The sequence below is a fragment of the Bos mutus genome, chromosome 24 (assembly GCF_027580195.1).
Source record: "Bos mutus isolate GX-2022 chromosome 24, NWIPB_WYAK_1.1, whole genome shotgun sequence".
Classification (NCBI taxonomy): Eukaryota; Metazoa; Chordata; class Mammalia; order Artiodactyla; family Bovidae; genus Bos; species Bos mutus.
The window spans coordinates 58,259,262-58,274,957 of record NC_091640.1 but is presented as its reverse complement, the minus strand read 5'-3'; the positions used below and the strand labels follow the sequence as shown (position 1 = coordinate 58,274,957).

Sequence of the window (15,696 nt, the reverse complement as noted above, 5' to 3'; positions counted from 1 at the left end):
GGAGAAGGGAATGGCAACCCACTCCAGTGTTCTTGCCCAGAGAATTCCATGGACAGAGGAGCCTGGAGGGCTACAGTCCATGGGGAGGTGGGGACAGTTGGACATGACTGAGCAACTCACACACGCTCCGCTCTTAGTAGGTATGGCTTGCTTGGCCAGTACCCACCAGACACCTTCACCTTGAGCCTTCCAGGCTGACATCAAGTGTGAAAGCAGTTGCCCAACCACTTGAGAAATGTGTGTCCCCGAAGCATACGGAAGCTCCCAGCACGGGGTTCTACCCGGCGAACCCACTGCCGGGTTGCAGGGCTGGTTTGTCTCTCCAGGTACAGGCCTGGCTCTCATTCTAGACACTGGGGCTGCAGCTGAGGCCATCCAGAATGAACCCCCATCACTTCTATTTGATAAAGACCAATAACCTCTAAGGGGCTTCCTAGGTGGCGCTAGTGGTCAAGAATCCGCCTGCCAGTGCAGGACACCCAAGAGACACAGATTCGATCCCTGGGTCAGGAAGATCCCCTGGAGAAGAAAATGACAACCGACTCCAGTATTCTTGCCTGGAGAATCCCATGGACAGAGGAGCCCGGTGGGCTACATTCCATGGGGCTGCCAAGAGTCAGACACGACTGAGCGACTGAACACACACAACACAATAGCCTCAAAAAGGCCAAACAAGATTAGGCTTTCTAATGAGCCACAGCAGTGCTTTTAGCACTGGCTGAGCCACATTCGAGTCTTAGATGTCTTGGCGAAGTTTATTTCAGAATATCACCATGTTCAAAGGACTGCCAAAAATCTTAGCCACATTAAGGAGCTTTTTATTTTTAACAATATTTATTTGGCTGCCCCAAGTCTTACTTGCAGCATGTGGGATCTAATTCCCTGACCAGGGACTGAACCTGGCCCCCTGCCCTGGGAGCGTGCGGTCTTAGCTACGGGCCCACCAGGGAAGTCCCTGAAGAGCTTCTTAAAGTTTGTATTAACCAACTATAGGACCTCTGGAAGATGCTAAAATAATAAAGTTCTGACCTAACATTTAAAAATTCTTTTAGTTCGGGGTGGTGGTGGGGGAAATCTATTTTTCTTTAAAAACAGTTTACTAAAGGGCACAAGAGAAAATTTTTCTTAGGAAGTATCCTGTAAATTTTTTTCTATCACTTTGCTGATTTCAACAGGAGGAGTCCATCACTGTCTCAATAACCGATTTTAGTGAAGATGAAAGGCTAAAGTGCAGGCTGCCCCGCCCCCACAGACCGCTCCTGCTGGTCGTCACCAACTCGGAGCTCAGTCACGGCACGGTTACAGCACAGAGGAAGACACGGGTGACCGCGGGTGCCGTTTAGAGTGCAAGCGGATACTCGGGCAGCATCAGGCTGAGGAGTCATCTGCCGATTTCTGGGGACACACGGGGTGCTGAGGGCTGTTCGCATCCTCCGCTGGAGGCTGAGGGAGGGTGCGCGCAAGCCCCCGGTGCTTACATGACCCGGTGCGGGTGGGGGTTAGTGCCGTCGTGTCCGACTCTTGCAGCCCCGCGGACTGTCACCTGCCAGGCTCCTCTGTCCATGCAACGTCCAGGCAAGAATACTGAAGCGGGTTGCCATTTCCATCTCCATAAGTGACCTGTAGGGATTCCAAATCCTTAGATCCGAGCTGGACAAACCTGAAAGAATGAGGCAGATTTGTAAGTTCTGACTGAGTAGGATGTCAACATCGTATCATTCGGCAAAAAGGGAACATTTTGGCAAAACTGAAGAGTACCTGGAAACCCCACTGGCATCCTCGTCCTTTCCAGTCCCTTGACGCTTTGCAGTGTGGTCCAGGCACCAGCAACACCCGTGTCCCTGGGAGTGCTGTCTCAGTGCCCCTTCCCCGGACCTCCCGAATCAGAGTCCTCGTCTACCGGGGCCAGGCTCTTCCCCAGGACGTCCGTGCCTCAGTGCCTCGCCTTTCTTTCAAGTCTGCTCACCGTGCCCCCCTCGGAGGTCTTCCCTGACCATGTGGAAATCACCGTCTACCCACACCCCTGCTTCACCTTCTCACAGAAGCTGCCCCTCCCAAAGTCAATTTATCACCTGTTCCTCCCACTGGACTGTAACCTTCTTCCAGGCCGGCTCTGAGCAGCCCCAGGACCTAAGGCAGCGGCCGGGATATTGGGTCTGATCAATATTTTAATGAAGGACTATTGTATACGCAGGACTAAACTATAACCCTGGGGAACGGAAAAGGGAGGCTGAAGGGAAGAGGAACACGGCCCTTCTACACATCTGTGCTTTCTGCAGTTTATCAGAGGAGTACACATTGTTGCAAACTCTTATTAAATAATTTATCCAACGATCTCAAGATACACCAAACCACAAGAACAAAGCAGATTACATCTTTCCTTCCAAAGAGATTTTATAGGCTTTATTCATTTATCAGACTACACTTCTATAAATAAGAAATTATTTCCTTTTAAGGGCCTGTTTTCCCCAGAAAAAGTAAGTGAAGAATTTTATTTAAAAAAAAAATTTTTTAATGATTTTTATTGCAGTATAATTGCTTTACAATGTTGTGTTAGCTTCTAGTGTAAACAAAATGAATCAGCTATACACACACATGCATCCCCTCCCTTTTGGGTTTCTCTCCCATAAGGACACTACACGGAGAAGGCAATGGCACCCCACTCCAGTACTCTTGCCTGGAAAATCCCATGGACGGAGGAGCCTAGTGGGCTGCAGTCCATGGGGTCGATAAGAGTCAGACACAACTGAGCGACTTCCCTTTCACTTTTCACTTTCATGCATTGGAGAAAGAAATGGCAACCCACTCCAGTGTTCTTGCCTGGAGAATCCCAGGGACGGGGGAGCCTGGTGGGCTGCCGTCTATGGGGTCGCACAGAGTCGGACACGACTGAAGCGATTTAGCAGCAGCAGCAGCAGGACGCTACAGTAAAGGAGAATTGTCTTTTTAAAACCCAGATGTGACCACTGTACCGCGTTTGGACTATGCTCTGTCCTCCCAGCCAGCCAGGCCCAGAGACGGCCTGCCCAGTTCCTGAAGCGCTGCAGACCCTCAAGCTCGGTTCAGCCCGATTATCGTGAGTGGCAGAGAGGTTGAACACACCCGAATCAGAGTCCACAAAAGAAAGCAATCTTTACTGATGAATCATTTATTCGAACAAGACAAAACGTCTCCACACCGTTTCCTTTTATACAGAAAGTGGAACATTTCAAATATATTAACTTTTCTCTTCAACAAAATTTCTTTCAGTCTGGTCCCAGGAACTGCCTTTCACTTCAGGATTCACGTTTCAGTAACACATATGCACCCATTACAGCCAAAAGAGCATACTGTAGGGAAAACACAGTGGAAAATGTGTGAACACAGGTCTACAAATGAACCTGGTCTGTGAGTGTGTTCAGATCCAGTCTGGTCAGTGCTGGGCCAGGCAGAGCCAAAGGATGGCCTCTTCCCTGCGCTTGGTCTCCTAGTGCGCTGCCGGCAACACACGGCAATGCACACCCCAGCACACTGACAGCCCAAGGACCACACGCCCAGCAAACACTGCAATGCGCTACCCATTCCTGCATGGGCTTCCTACTGTGTTTCAAGAGATTAAAAAAACCAAATATGGATACTATTCTTGTTGAAGTTGGGAAATAAGCATTACTAGGCTTATTGTACTACTTTTTCCCTATGTTTAAAGATGTGCATAATAAAAAGCAAAAAATATATAGCTGCCATTTTAGAAAACACTATATAAACATAAAAGGTAGAAGTAGCCACTTTCAATAATTTAAAATTTACAATTTAAATGATTACTTGTAGTTAACAGCACATACTCTGCAGACGAATTAGCCAGCAAAACATTTTAAACAGACCGCATCTCTACAGTTGCACATGTAAAAGCGCCAATATTTTTTTTTTAAAATACAGACATACAAATAAATTCCTACCTTAAATTTGGGATAGTCGTTCATTATTATGGTGACCATACCGACATATGGTAAAAACCTAAATTGTGGGATAAACAGCCAGAAATGTAAACAGTGTTTGTAATATGATAGTAATACTTAAAAACACTATGAATCAGCATTAGGGCAAAGCCTTCCTCGGGAACACCACTGACTGGGGCCATAAAAGCAACATGCACCGCTGTCTCAAAAGGCTTTATTAGTAAAAAGCAGCAGAGCTAACAGCCAGGACGATTTTTTAAGAAGGCAAGTCAGCAGGAGGAGATGCTACGTGTCTTGTCTTGCTGCACTCCGCTGTAACAGCATGAAAATAGGTGAGCCCCTTGTACAACAGAACTGGCAACTTTCACAAAGCAAGTTCTTGATTTTTCTTAGTAGAGAAGTGGGCAAACTCCAGGAGTTGGTGATGGACAGGGAGGCCTGGTGTGCTACAGTCCATGGGGTCGCAAAGAGTCGGACACGACTGAGCGACGGGACTGAACTGAAGATTCAGACAACCTATATGTAAACTGCTGAGAGAGAGACCTTTGACAGCACAAGAATAAGTGGTTTGTAACTGAAGGAATCCTCATCATTTTCATTGTGCTTATTTGCTCAGTCGTGTCCGACTGTGCGACCCCATGGACTGTAGCCCACCAGGCTCCTTTGTCCTCAGGGATTCTCCAGGCCAGAATACTGGAGTGGGTAGCCTTTTTCTCTCCAAGGGATCTTCCCAACCCAGGGATTGGACCCAGCTCTCCCGCACTGCAGGCGGTTTCTTTACCACCTGAGCCAGCAGGGAAGCCCCATCATTTTCATTGCACAGCACTTTTCAGAGGCAACAAACAAGCTGGTTGGGCAGTGAATGCAAATGTGGATTACATCATTTATACCCAAACATGACTATGATCCCAGAGATAATAAGCCAGCAGAAACCAGCCAATGAATGACATCGCTGACAAAATCCAGAGGAGGCAATGGCACCCCACTCCAGTACTCTTGCCTGGAGAATCCCAGGGACAGGGGAACCTGGTGGGCTGCTGTCTATAGGGTCGCACAGAGTCGAACACGACTGAAGTGACTTAGCAGCAGCTGACAAAATCAATGTCAATACAGAATCAGTTTGACCCAAGACTCCATCATGTCACTGATGATAAACATAACACCTCCTGGTACCCTCCAGCCTGCTTAATGCAACAGCTCCAACCTCTCACTTCTACAGTCTCTCACCGGAGTGTCTAAAAACACAGGGCTGGCCAGCCGCAGGCCCCCCTCACCTTCCTGCACATGTTCAGGAGGAAACGCGGCAGAGTGAAAGCGATTAGAACGTGAGCAGAGGGGGAGAAGGGGCTGGAGGAGGCCTCCAACCATACGCTGATGAGTGAAGCTGCATCTTAGAAAACGGTCACCCGTGTTCTCCAGCCTTACACAGCAGGCAGGGTTTCGATGAAAGGGGTATTTCTAGCAAGGGTTAATCAGAAAAAGGGCCACCGAGAGAGGGGAAGAATCACCTTTTTGGGTATTTAATAAGAGGAGAGGCTCTGCTGTGTCAATCAGAAGCAGAACTCATGGCTAGAACAATGATGCAAAGATGGGTATGAAAAAAAAATATGATCACAGAACTTTTCTTAGTAGTGAAAACTCAGGGGAACAATCTAAATATCCATCAGAAGAGGACTAGTGAGACAAGTTACAATTCTCAGAGGAACAGCATGCAGCTGTTTAAAAGGACATAGGGATAGATTTGGCACAGAAAGTGATTTCCAACTTCCTGCTGGGTGAAAAAATAAAACTCCTTACGTAAAATTATATATTATGTATGCACACACACATCTATATAGGTACAAGGAATACCTAGAACATTCGCCACAGTGTTAAACAGTGGTTATTTCTGAAAGGATTACTTCTAATTATTTAAAATGTATAAGTAACTAATCTCCAGGTGAGGATTTATTTCCAAAATAGAATTGAATCCATGATATAGATAGAATACTGGCATTCAGCTTTAGATTTCAGGTCCTCGGGCAGTTCTGAGCTTCGTTTACTCCTCACAAGATAAAGTAGAACTGCTTACAACTCTCCTGACATATCATCTTTGGAATGAACGATTCCATTTACCTCTACATTTGACTTCTTTGTTTCTAAATATTTTTCTGGTTTCTGCATATTCTATGGAACTTAAAAGAAAAGTTAATCCTCACTCACCCTCGGGCTCGCCCTACCACATCCTTCTTTTCGAGCCAGTTCTGGCCTTCTTTGTACAAGCCTCTATCATCAACTTCATTATTATCTCCTTTAGTCAGAAATTTGATGTCTCCATTGTCTCTGGAAAGCAAAACAAGGTCCTTTCAAAGATTATTTTCAGTGCAGTATCATCAAAACAATGTCAGTTTGGCCTACCCTTTACAGGCAAGGGTGGGCATGGAGAAAAGCAGTCAAACATGACTTGGTCTTTTTCGCCTTAAGATGCCTGCTGGCAGACAACCATTCAACTCAAGCACAGATCTAATGACAATTTTGTAGACTTAAATTCAAAAACACTGAAGTTCCCCTGTTGACCAAAATGCATGGCATAGCACAGGGTGCCAGGAAGGCCCTGATTAGCTCCGGAGTCCATTTCCATCCATTCTTTGTCCTCAGGGACCAACAGGTTAACATGGAGTATATTCCTCTTGACTCTAGATGTGAACAGAGTACTAGATTACACATGGAGTATATTCCTCTTGACTCTACATGTGAACAGAGTACCAGATTACACAGATCTGAACATAAGGTAATTCAAACACAAGTGTTCTCTTAGCTCTTCTCAAACTTTCTTTTCCTTACCAAACGTGGGATGTGTGAACGCCTTATTTCCTTCACCACTGAGCCAAGTGGCATACAATCCAGTTTGCAAACAAACAGGAATTATGAACGGCACAAAACTGCTGTGTTAGAGACAGGTGGGAATTGTTTTAAACACTGTAAACTGGGGCTTACATAGCCCTGACACCAGAAACACAATATTACAGCCTTATAGAACTATTAAAAGGATCTATTTTTCAATAAGACAAATGACAAAATGTGTTAAGTAATTTGATAAAATACTAAAAGCCTACAAAGATTTGAAACCATGCCAAAGGGAGCTAGCTTATTTGCAGCCATGGTTATACAAGAAATTAAGAGGGGAAAAAAATCTGGGCTGTTGCTCACAATTCATGTAAATTATAGAAAAATATCATTATTTCTCAGTTTTGAGCAACTTCTCATCTTTGGATATTGTTTTAAAATCAGGTGCAAGTTCTGTCACAATCATGACAGAGCCTATTTCTCCACCTGTAAGTTATCAAGTACTATGAACAAGGTAATGCTAGTTGTAGTCCCAGTGTATTAACACAAACTGAAACAGGGTCATGCTAACTGACCTGTTAATGAAGTGGATATCTTAAGTATCAAATATCTCTGGGGAACACCTGGAACTACTGAATGGAATGAGAATCTCTTATCAGAAACAGACTCACACACACACACACACACAAACAATAACGGAGCAATGCTCCATTGTTTAAAATATACTAATACACATACCTAATTTTAATTCTACAATGCATGCAAGTAAAAGGCTGCACTAAGATGCATAAAGGTAAATGAATAACCAAATAAATAAAATGTAACATTTCCACTAATCACCTGACTGTACTCTTTCAGGGAAGCAATACATTTGAGCTAGAAACAGTTGCTTCTGGTCCCCAAGAAGTGTCCCATTAAGTCATCACTGACGTCTGAGGGAGAGGCAAAGCTGTCCTGAGGGGAGGGGTGGAATTAACGCAGGATGTGCAGTAATCAAATCACGGGGCCGGCTGGGGAAAGGAATTTGTATTCATCCAAGGCTAATATTACTGCTGAGAATGCCAGTTAGTCCATAGTGACAAAGAGAAACAGGCAGCTTTCTGCATTTCAGGAGATAATTCTCTTATCAAAATGATCCTCAGTGACCATGAGATTTGATTTTGTTTTGAGATTCCTTCAAATAAGTAATATTATGCAAGAATACATTCCACCTTACCTTGTACAGCAAGTTCGTCAAGTGCTTTAGTAAATATCAGTTCGTTTCATTCTCACACTCGCCCTGGGGGTTACTGTGGGTAAAATACTGACATTCACATCTCACCGCCTGAGTTAAGTCACAGGTCCAAAGTCACCCCAATCACTAAATGGCAAAACTAGGAATGTAATCCAGTGGTTTTGCTACTTTCTAATCAACCACTAAAGCTGTCCACAGTCTTGTCTACAAAATAAAATCAAAGAGAAGTAAAGGCTCTTTACTTTTCGTGAACTTTGATTACTCTGTGAACTATTGGGATGTCACGTCCTTCGACTTTGAAAACAACGATTTCTCCAGCTCTAATGGGGTCTTCCCGGAAATTCGTTAGGAACAGAAGGTCGCCCCTGTGAAAGGCTGGCTCCATGCTGCCGCTGGAAAGAAACACAAAGTCACGTCAGAAGTGCCCTGGGCTCACCAGCCAAACGTTTCAAATCACAAAGGATATTAACAAACATACTACTTGGAATGTCAACTTTTACCAACCGTCAAGCAGAATCTATGAGCAATAAAACAAGCTTCCGAGATTCCCATCTGACTGCTCAAGGTGACAGCGGTGAAAAAGGGAGCGATTTCTTCTCGGATTTGAGCATGAAAAGGGCATTAGTGGCCCCTCGATGATTTGTTTAGGTGGAAAAAGAACTAAGAATAAGCTGGACCCCTTGAAGTAAATAATCCATTTTTAGCCTTATAAGGGTTTTACATCTATCAATACAAATACTATGGTTAATACTCTAGGGTCATTCTTGCATTCTGTCGTGTGTATGTAATTTAGTGGAAGCTGAAGTCATCGAAACAGAACTCATTTCACATGTGCTTCTGCTTTGTTTTAATGCATGAGAAAATAAATAATACCTAAATACAGGGGTCTGACAGCCAATGATGAGTTAGTTTGCTGAGGGCAGGAAGGGGGAGAAAGAACCAGCCTAATGAAGAGATGGGGAGCTTTACAGGAAGACGTGGGTTCACAACAGGAGCCATTCCAGATGCTGGTCCTCCTGTCCCACCAGGGCTGCTGACCTCCCACTTGTCAGCACCCGAGGCAGGTAGCCAGGGGCAGGCAGCCGAGCCTGGCCTGCAGCTACTAAGAGGTGTATGTTACTGCCTTGCCATGAGGCCTGCAGGACCTTAGTTTCCCGGTCAGGGACTGAACCCGCACCCCTGGCAATGAAAGCTTGCAGTCCCAACCACTGAACCACCAGGGGACTGCCAAGAGGTTTATTTTTAAGTGAAACCATTGCCACTAGGTCTGGTAATAGATTCAGCAATCAAAAATAGAAAATGTGAATTAAAAAGGTACAAACAGCTAGAAATAGAAAAGACTAAGAGGAAAAGAAAAAGCAGATATCTAAGTAAAAACAATTTTTTTCTTCCCCCAACATAGACCACTGGATGGACATGAGTTTGAGCAAGCTCCGGGAGTTGGTGCTGGGGAGGCCTGGAGTGCTGTGGTCCATGGCGTCGCAGAGAGTCAGACACAACTGAGCGACTGACTGATGGCCTGACTGACAACAAAGAAAGTTATTTGTCCCCCCAACACAGAAATTCATCTCGTCATCTTCTGAAAATACTACATAATTGCTTCAGGGTTTCATTTTCTTTTAAAGAATGACAGTTAAAATGTTAGGATAATTTCTTAATCTACTGCTTCATCTTTACTTCATCAAAATCCCTGAAGACACGCAGTGGGAAGAGAACCATCTCCGTCTGTGATAACAAGGACCTCGTTGTTTTGTTTGTTTAAAAAACAACTCCCCGAACAAGTCTGAGAGGTAGGAAGTGTGCACTGCAGTTTGGCATAGAGTCATTATGGTGCCCCGTTAGGACCGCAGTTCTTTGAAATGTTTAAATTACATTTAAACGACTAGTAACTACTTACACTTGCTTTCCTTAAGGGCCCAGGGAGTTCCCCAAGGTCACACATCCCTTGTGATGTCAACAGCTTATGCTGACCAACCAAACTGCTTCAGAGTTTACAAAGGATGCTTTAAAAGAAGAAGAAGTCCCCACAAGCTGCGATTTCACAACAATCTCTGCATGCACGTCTGCGGACTGAAGAAGAGCCAGAGCACCTCGGACAGAGCCCTGGCTCTGCAGAAGTAACTGTGAGATGGAAGCAGCATGCCACACTAGACCTCAGCTACCTTACTTGTGGAATGACAGGGCCATCTGAATTTGAGGGGTTTAATTTCTTCTTTTTTTTCCCAAAAGCCTTAAAATCCTTCTTTCAAATGAAATCTTACCAGGTAAAGTATAATCACATAAAATGCATAGAAGTGGAGCTGTCACAACTGAAGCAAGGCTAAGGGGGCCCAAGAGCTTGGTCCCCTTCTCCCTCCTAACGCATCCACCTGGCCCTTCGGCAGTCCTGGAGCACGGTGTGAACACCAGTGAGTTAGAGCCCGCCTCAGCTCTGTGTGTGAGTTATGCCATCCTCAGGCTCCTAAGTTTATGAAATGCTGTATCTCTAGAAGTGGGTCCCTTGGCCAGTCACAGAAGGGCGGCCCAGTGAAGCCAGGGCCGGGGCTGTCCCCATCACGTGGCTGCAGGACCCAGAGGAGGGACAGGAAGCCAGGGGCCCTGCTGCTTCTCCTGCCCTGGTCGGCTCTGACCTTGCCCACAGCACTGCCACAGCCTGCCTCTCCCCTAGAGAGCAAAGGGGCTCCATGCCCACCTCAGGGAGACTCAACTATCTCAGGCATATTAGCATCTTCAGGCACTTGAAAGTGAAGCTGATAGCCGCTCAGTCACGTCTGACTCTTCACAAGTCCACGGGCTGTAGTCCGCCAGGCTCCTCTGTCCATGGAATTCTCCAGGCAAGAATACTGGAGTGGGTTTGCCATTCCCCTCTCCTAGGGGTCTTCCCGACCCAGAGATCCAACTTGGGTCTCCGCATTGCAGGCAGGTTCTTTACCCTCTGAGCCACCAGGGAAGCACAAAACATTAAAAGATAGAAGTAAACCATATTACTCTGGAGCATGAGGTCAACATGATGAAATGCCTCAATGTCTATTGATAAAGAAGAGTTTTCAACAAAAGCCAGGAAAAAAAAAAAAAAGAAACCTTTTCAAAACAAGTACCAATAAAGAACACGCTAAAGCTCATCCAACTAAGACACTGAGTTTGGGTTGTCCATGCTGCTCCTGGGTCGCCGACAGCAGCTGGACGGCCGGCGGGACCCACCTCAGCACCACCACGATGGGGCTCTCGCTGCCGGTGAGGACAATCAGGCCTTTCCAGATCATGAGCGCAGAGGACACGATCATGGCGAAGTTTAAGACCTGGTAGTAGAGCTGGAAGAAAACAGGGCAAACCAGAAGTGAGGACCACGGCAGAACACACTTGCCCTAAATCGGAGAGGTGCTCGTTTAAATCAAAACAAAAAAGCTTTAGGACTTTTTTTTTTTCCCCTAAAGTGACTTTAGGAATTGAAACGCATTCACACAAACTACAAGATTAGGAAGAATTTCAATTTTTGACCATGGAAAGTGAAAGTGTGTACTTTGAGGTGACTGTGAAGGTTACAAAAGTGGGGACAAAGGTGAATTAAAATAACTAAGGCATTCTGATGTAGTCAGTGAAAACAGGAGAACAAAATTAAAGGTACATACCATTTTTTAAAGCTCTTTGGCAAAAGTGTCAATAGCACATCATGAAACTAAATTCCCAGGTGACCAAAAAAGGAAACTGGAGTGCTGAATGGATATTAAGTGTTGGGCTATAAGATATTAAACCATTGCTTCTAAAGTAAAATCAACTTTTTGAGTCACATCAGTCTAAAGCAGAAGTTATTCACTGGAGCTCACATTCAAAAACTTGGCCACCTGCTCCACGTGACTTACTGGATTTAATAAACAACCATTGTTTCATTATGAATTGCCACTCTGATTAGGAAAGGCCCAAGTCATGGTTTTCTACAGAGATCTCCAATTTTATACAGGTTTTCAGACTACTGAGCTCCACTCTAACAAAACAAATTATACAATCTTGCCACTTACCTAATAAAGACTATGTACTAAGAATGTATTTTCCAGTATGACTGTCTATGCTTGAAAAATTCATTGAGGGGACGTAAAACCAATTCCTCAAAAAAAAAAAAAATTTCCTTTGAGCAAGACATCTACTTGCTAAAAATAGTCAATTATATAGAAGTCTAACAAACTAATTAATCTAATCAAGTTAGCTTCAAAACCACAGATCACCTTTCTAACAACCTACCTTTAAGTGATCTACTATCTAAGCCTAGAATTGAAATCCTGGCGTCCAGAAACAAGTCATTTCGATGGAACTACTGACAAGCTGATTGGAAATACACACCCCACATTACACTGGCGCCTTTTCTTGTTCATCTTTGCCTACCAACTCTGTATGCTTGGCACTTAATCCCCCCAGCAGAGTTTAGAAGCAAGCCCAGCCCACACTCAGTCTTTGGCAAGCAAAGATGAAATAACCAACGTCTCAGCGTTTTAAACAAACATTTCAGACCAGATATTGTGACTGGCGGGGCAGCAGAAATGCCAATGGCTGTTTTTCTTCCTCTCTTCCTCACTGCAGAAACAAAGAGTCCTTGTTTTTGCATGTGGCTCTTTCCTTAATTAACAGTAAGCAAGGGCAGCAGAAAAAGGAGGTCCCGCCTCCAAGACTGGTGGAGCGAGCATGCCTGAAAGAGTGTCATAGGATGCTATTTTGGAGGGAAAAAGAAAAAAGACAAAACTTAAAAAAAAAGTACAAGGAGGCATCAGATTTGAGCTTTTGAATCTTAATTAGAACACTAGCAAAATGTAGGCAATTGCAAACTAATGGGGCTTATCACCGAGAGTGGGAACACAAAGAACTTTTCAAAGGCAAACCGACTTAGGGTTTGACACACTCCTCAGAAGACCTTCACTGACAGTGTGCAGTTGATAATTGGTACCAGTTTTAGAGACATTTAAAAGGCCTACCCAATTAAATTTAGATTCTTAATTAAGTCTCTGCTTGGGGTTGGGCGTTGGGGGGGGAGGTGAGCTGGCTTCCCTGGTGGCTCAGGGGTAAAGAATCCACCTGCCAGTGCAGGGGATGCAGGTTCGATCCCTGGGTCGGGAAGATTCCCTGGAGAAGAAACTGGCAACCCACTGCAGTATTCTTGCTGGGGCAGTTCCATGGAACCTGGCGGGTGGCAGCCCATGGGGTACCAAAGAGTCGGACCAGACTGAGCGACTCAACAACAACTGCTTCCTGGAGGATTTTCTTGTAACAGCATCAACGCTCAGGGCATTAGCTGTTGGCTTTTCAAGCTAGTGATAATCTATTGCAGCAACCCATCTTCATCACAAAAGCTCCCAGGAATTCATCTGACACGCACCCCTAGAGACAACCAGGTTTCTCAGCCCCGTTCACAGGATGCAAGTCCCCGAACCCCGCAACACTACTGCGCTCGTCTGAAATTCTACTTGGAAGAAAGAGAGAGAGAGGAATACGGAGGCTGGCTAAGGGGAGGGCAAGCAGGAAGTCTTCCTCGGAGGTCCTCTCAGGAGGGGTGAGAGATGAAGCCCAGGTGCCCGAAGACCCCGCAGCGGGCCGTCTCCGAGATTCAAGGCGCTGCCAGAGCAGGGAGTCTGAAGGAGACTAGGGAGGACCCCTGGAAGCCCTTCCGGAACACGGGTTCGGTCCACAGTGACAGAGAAGGACCGGCGCGCTCTCCCGCACGAGGCGCCTCATTTGGTCCTGAGTCCCCGGGAAGGGGAGACGCTGTGCTGGGGTGGGGAGGAATCAGGGGACAGCTCCCCTCTCTCGGAAGCGCTCCCCCCGAGCCTGCCGCTCCCACCCGCGGGCAGCCTACCCCACGCCCGGCCTCGAGAGCCCCGCAGAGACGCCCGGCCCCGGGCCCACCGGGCGGCCCCTCGGGGTCCCTCGCGGGACAGCCCGCTCCCCCAGCCCCGCTTCCTCAACCACATCTGACGTCCACAGGTCAGGGCTCCCCTTCCCTCCCCTCCCGCCCCCCGCTCCGCTAACCGCGCCACCGTCAGGGCGAGAGCGCGCACTCGGGGTCCCCTTCGCTCCCCTCCCGGCCACCCCCGCTCCGCTAACCGCGCCCTCCTCGGGGCGAGAGCGCGCCGGCTCGCGGCTCTGTGAGGAGGTCCTCCTCCCGGGCCTCCGGGACCCCGGCTCCGCGGCGCGACCCCCACGCGGGCCGTCCTCACCTGGCGCTTGTTCATCTTCCTCAGGTCCCCGAAGATGTCCAAGCCGGACGCGGGGAGATGCGCCCCCACGGTGCTGGCGCGCACCATGCTGGGGTCTCCGGTGGGGTCGGGGAGGCACACCGAGGCAGCAGGCGGGCTCCGGGAGTCGCTGACAGCTGCGGAGCGCCGGCCCGGCCCCGCCCACCGGCCTCGCCGGCCGCCCGAGCGGAGGCGCCCTTGGGCGTCTGGGAGTTGTAGTCCGGCGAGTCTCGGCCGCCTATACAGCCAGAGGGAGCCAGCAGGACGAGAACTACCACTCCCAGAGTCCCGCGCGGCGAGCGCCGCGTCCGGGGTCGACCCGGGGCTCCGCGGGCGGGGGGCGAGCGGGCTCAGAGGCCTCGTCTGCCCCTTGCGAGGAAACTGCGGGGGGAGCTTGCGTGTCGCTCGGGCAGCTCGGGGACGGGACTGCTTAAGAGCAACCGAGTTCCCCAAGACTCTGGTCAGGCGCCAGGCGGACACCTAAAGCCTGGGCATTCACCGAGCCGTGTATCTAGGCCATTGGATGACTGCTACCACGGAAGGCGGGGCTTTTACCCCGAGGCTGGCAGGGAAGGGGTGGGGCCTGGTGGTGGGCGGGGCCTGGGAGAGGCGGGCCTTTTGAAGCTCTCAGTCCCGCGCTCTGCGTGACTTGTTCAGTTGAGTTCAGTAGCTCAGTTGTGTCCGACTCTTTGGGACCCTATGGACTGCAGCACACCAGGCCTCCCTGTCCATCACCAACTTCTGGAGTTTACCCAAACTCATGTCCATCAAGTCGATGATGCTATCCAACCATTTCATCCTCTGTCATCCCCTTCTCCCACCTTCAATCTTGCCCAGCATCAGGGTCTTTTCAAATGAGTCAGTTCTTTGCATCAGGTGGCCAAAGTATTGGAGCTTCAGCATCCGTCCTTGCAATGAATATTCAGGACTAATTTCCTTTAGGTTGGACTGGTTGGATCTCCTTGCAGTCCAGGGGACTCTCAAGAGTCTTCTCCAACACTACAGTTCAAAGGCATCAGTTCTTTGGCGCTCAGCTTTCTTTGTAGTCCAACTCTCATGGATTAATGTAAACTAAATAAAGTGGTGACTCCAATTGTAGCTGCTATTCCAGGTCTTTACCTGAGCAAATCAACAGAGCCCCTGGCACTTGGCACGTAGCTATTGACCAAATAAGTCTTTTTTCCGTACCAATTTGTAAGGACCACCAGAAGCAATTTGCTTTTACCTGGAAAAGCCATCAGTATACCCTCACAGTCTTGCCTTGGAATTATGTCAGTTTGGGGGCTTCCCTGGTGGCTCACATGGTAAAGAATCTGCCTGCAATGCAGGAGACCTGGATTCAGTCCCTGGGTTGGGAAGATCCCCTGGAGAAGGGCATGGCAACCCACTCCAGTATTCTTGCCTGGAGAATCCCATGGGCAGAAGAGCCTGGCAGGCTATAGTCCACGGGGTCAAGAAGAGTCAGACAGACTGAGTGACTCAC

The 15,696-nt window shown here is 47.5% G+C and overlaps 1 protein-coding gene across 1 annotated transcript; it reads right to left on the bottom strand.

Moving 5' to 3' along the window:
• Positions 1 to 3,132: 3,132 nt before the first annotated feature.
• On the bottom strand, positions 3,133 to 14,382 carry SEC11C (SEC11 homolog C, signal peptidase complex subunit). The gene is made up of 6 exons (XM_005910419.3): positions 14,196 to 14,382; positions 11,197 to 11,306; positions 8,238 to 8,387; positions 6,138 to 6,257; positions 3,936 to 3,993; positions 3,133 to 3,329 (listed from the first exon to the last, which is right to left on the bottom strand). The coding sequence occupies exons 1-6, from the start codon at positions 14,280 to 14,282 to the stop codon at positions 3,276 to 3,278; spliced, it is 579 nt and encodes a 192-aa protein (XP_005910481.2). The 5' UTR covers positions 14,283 to 14,382; the 3' UTR covers positions 3,133 to 3,275.
• Positions 14,383 to 15,696: the final 1,314 nt, after the last annotated feature.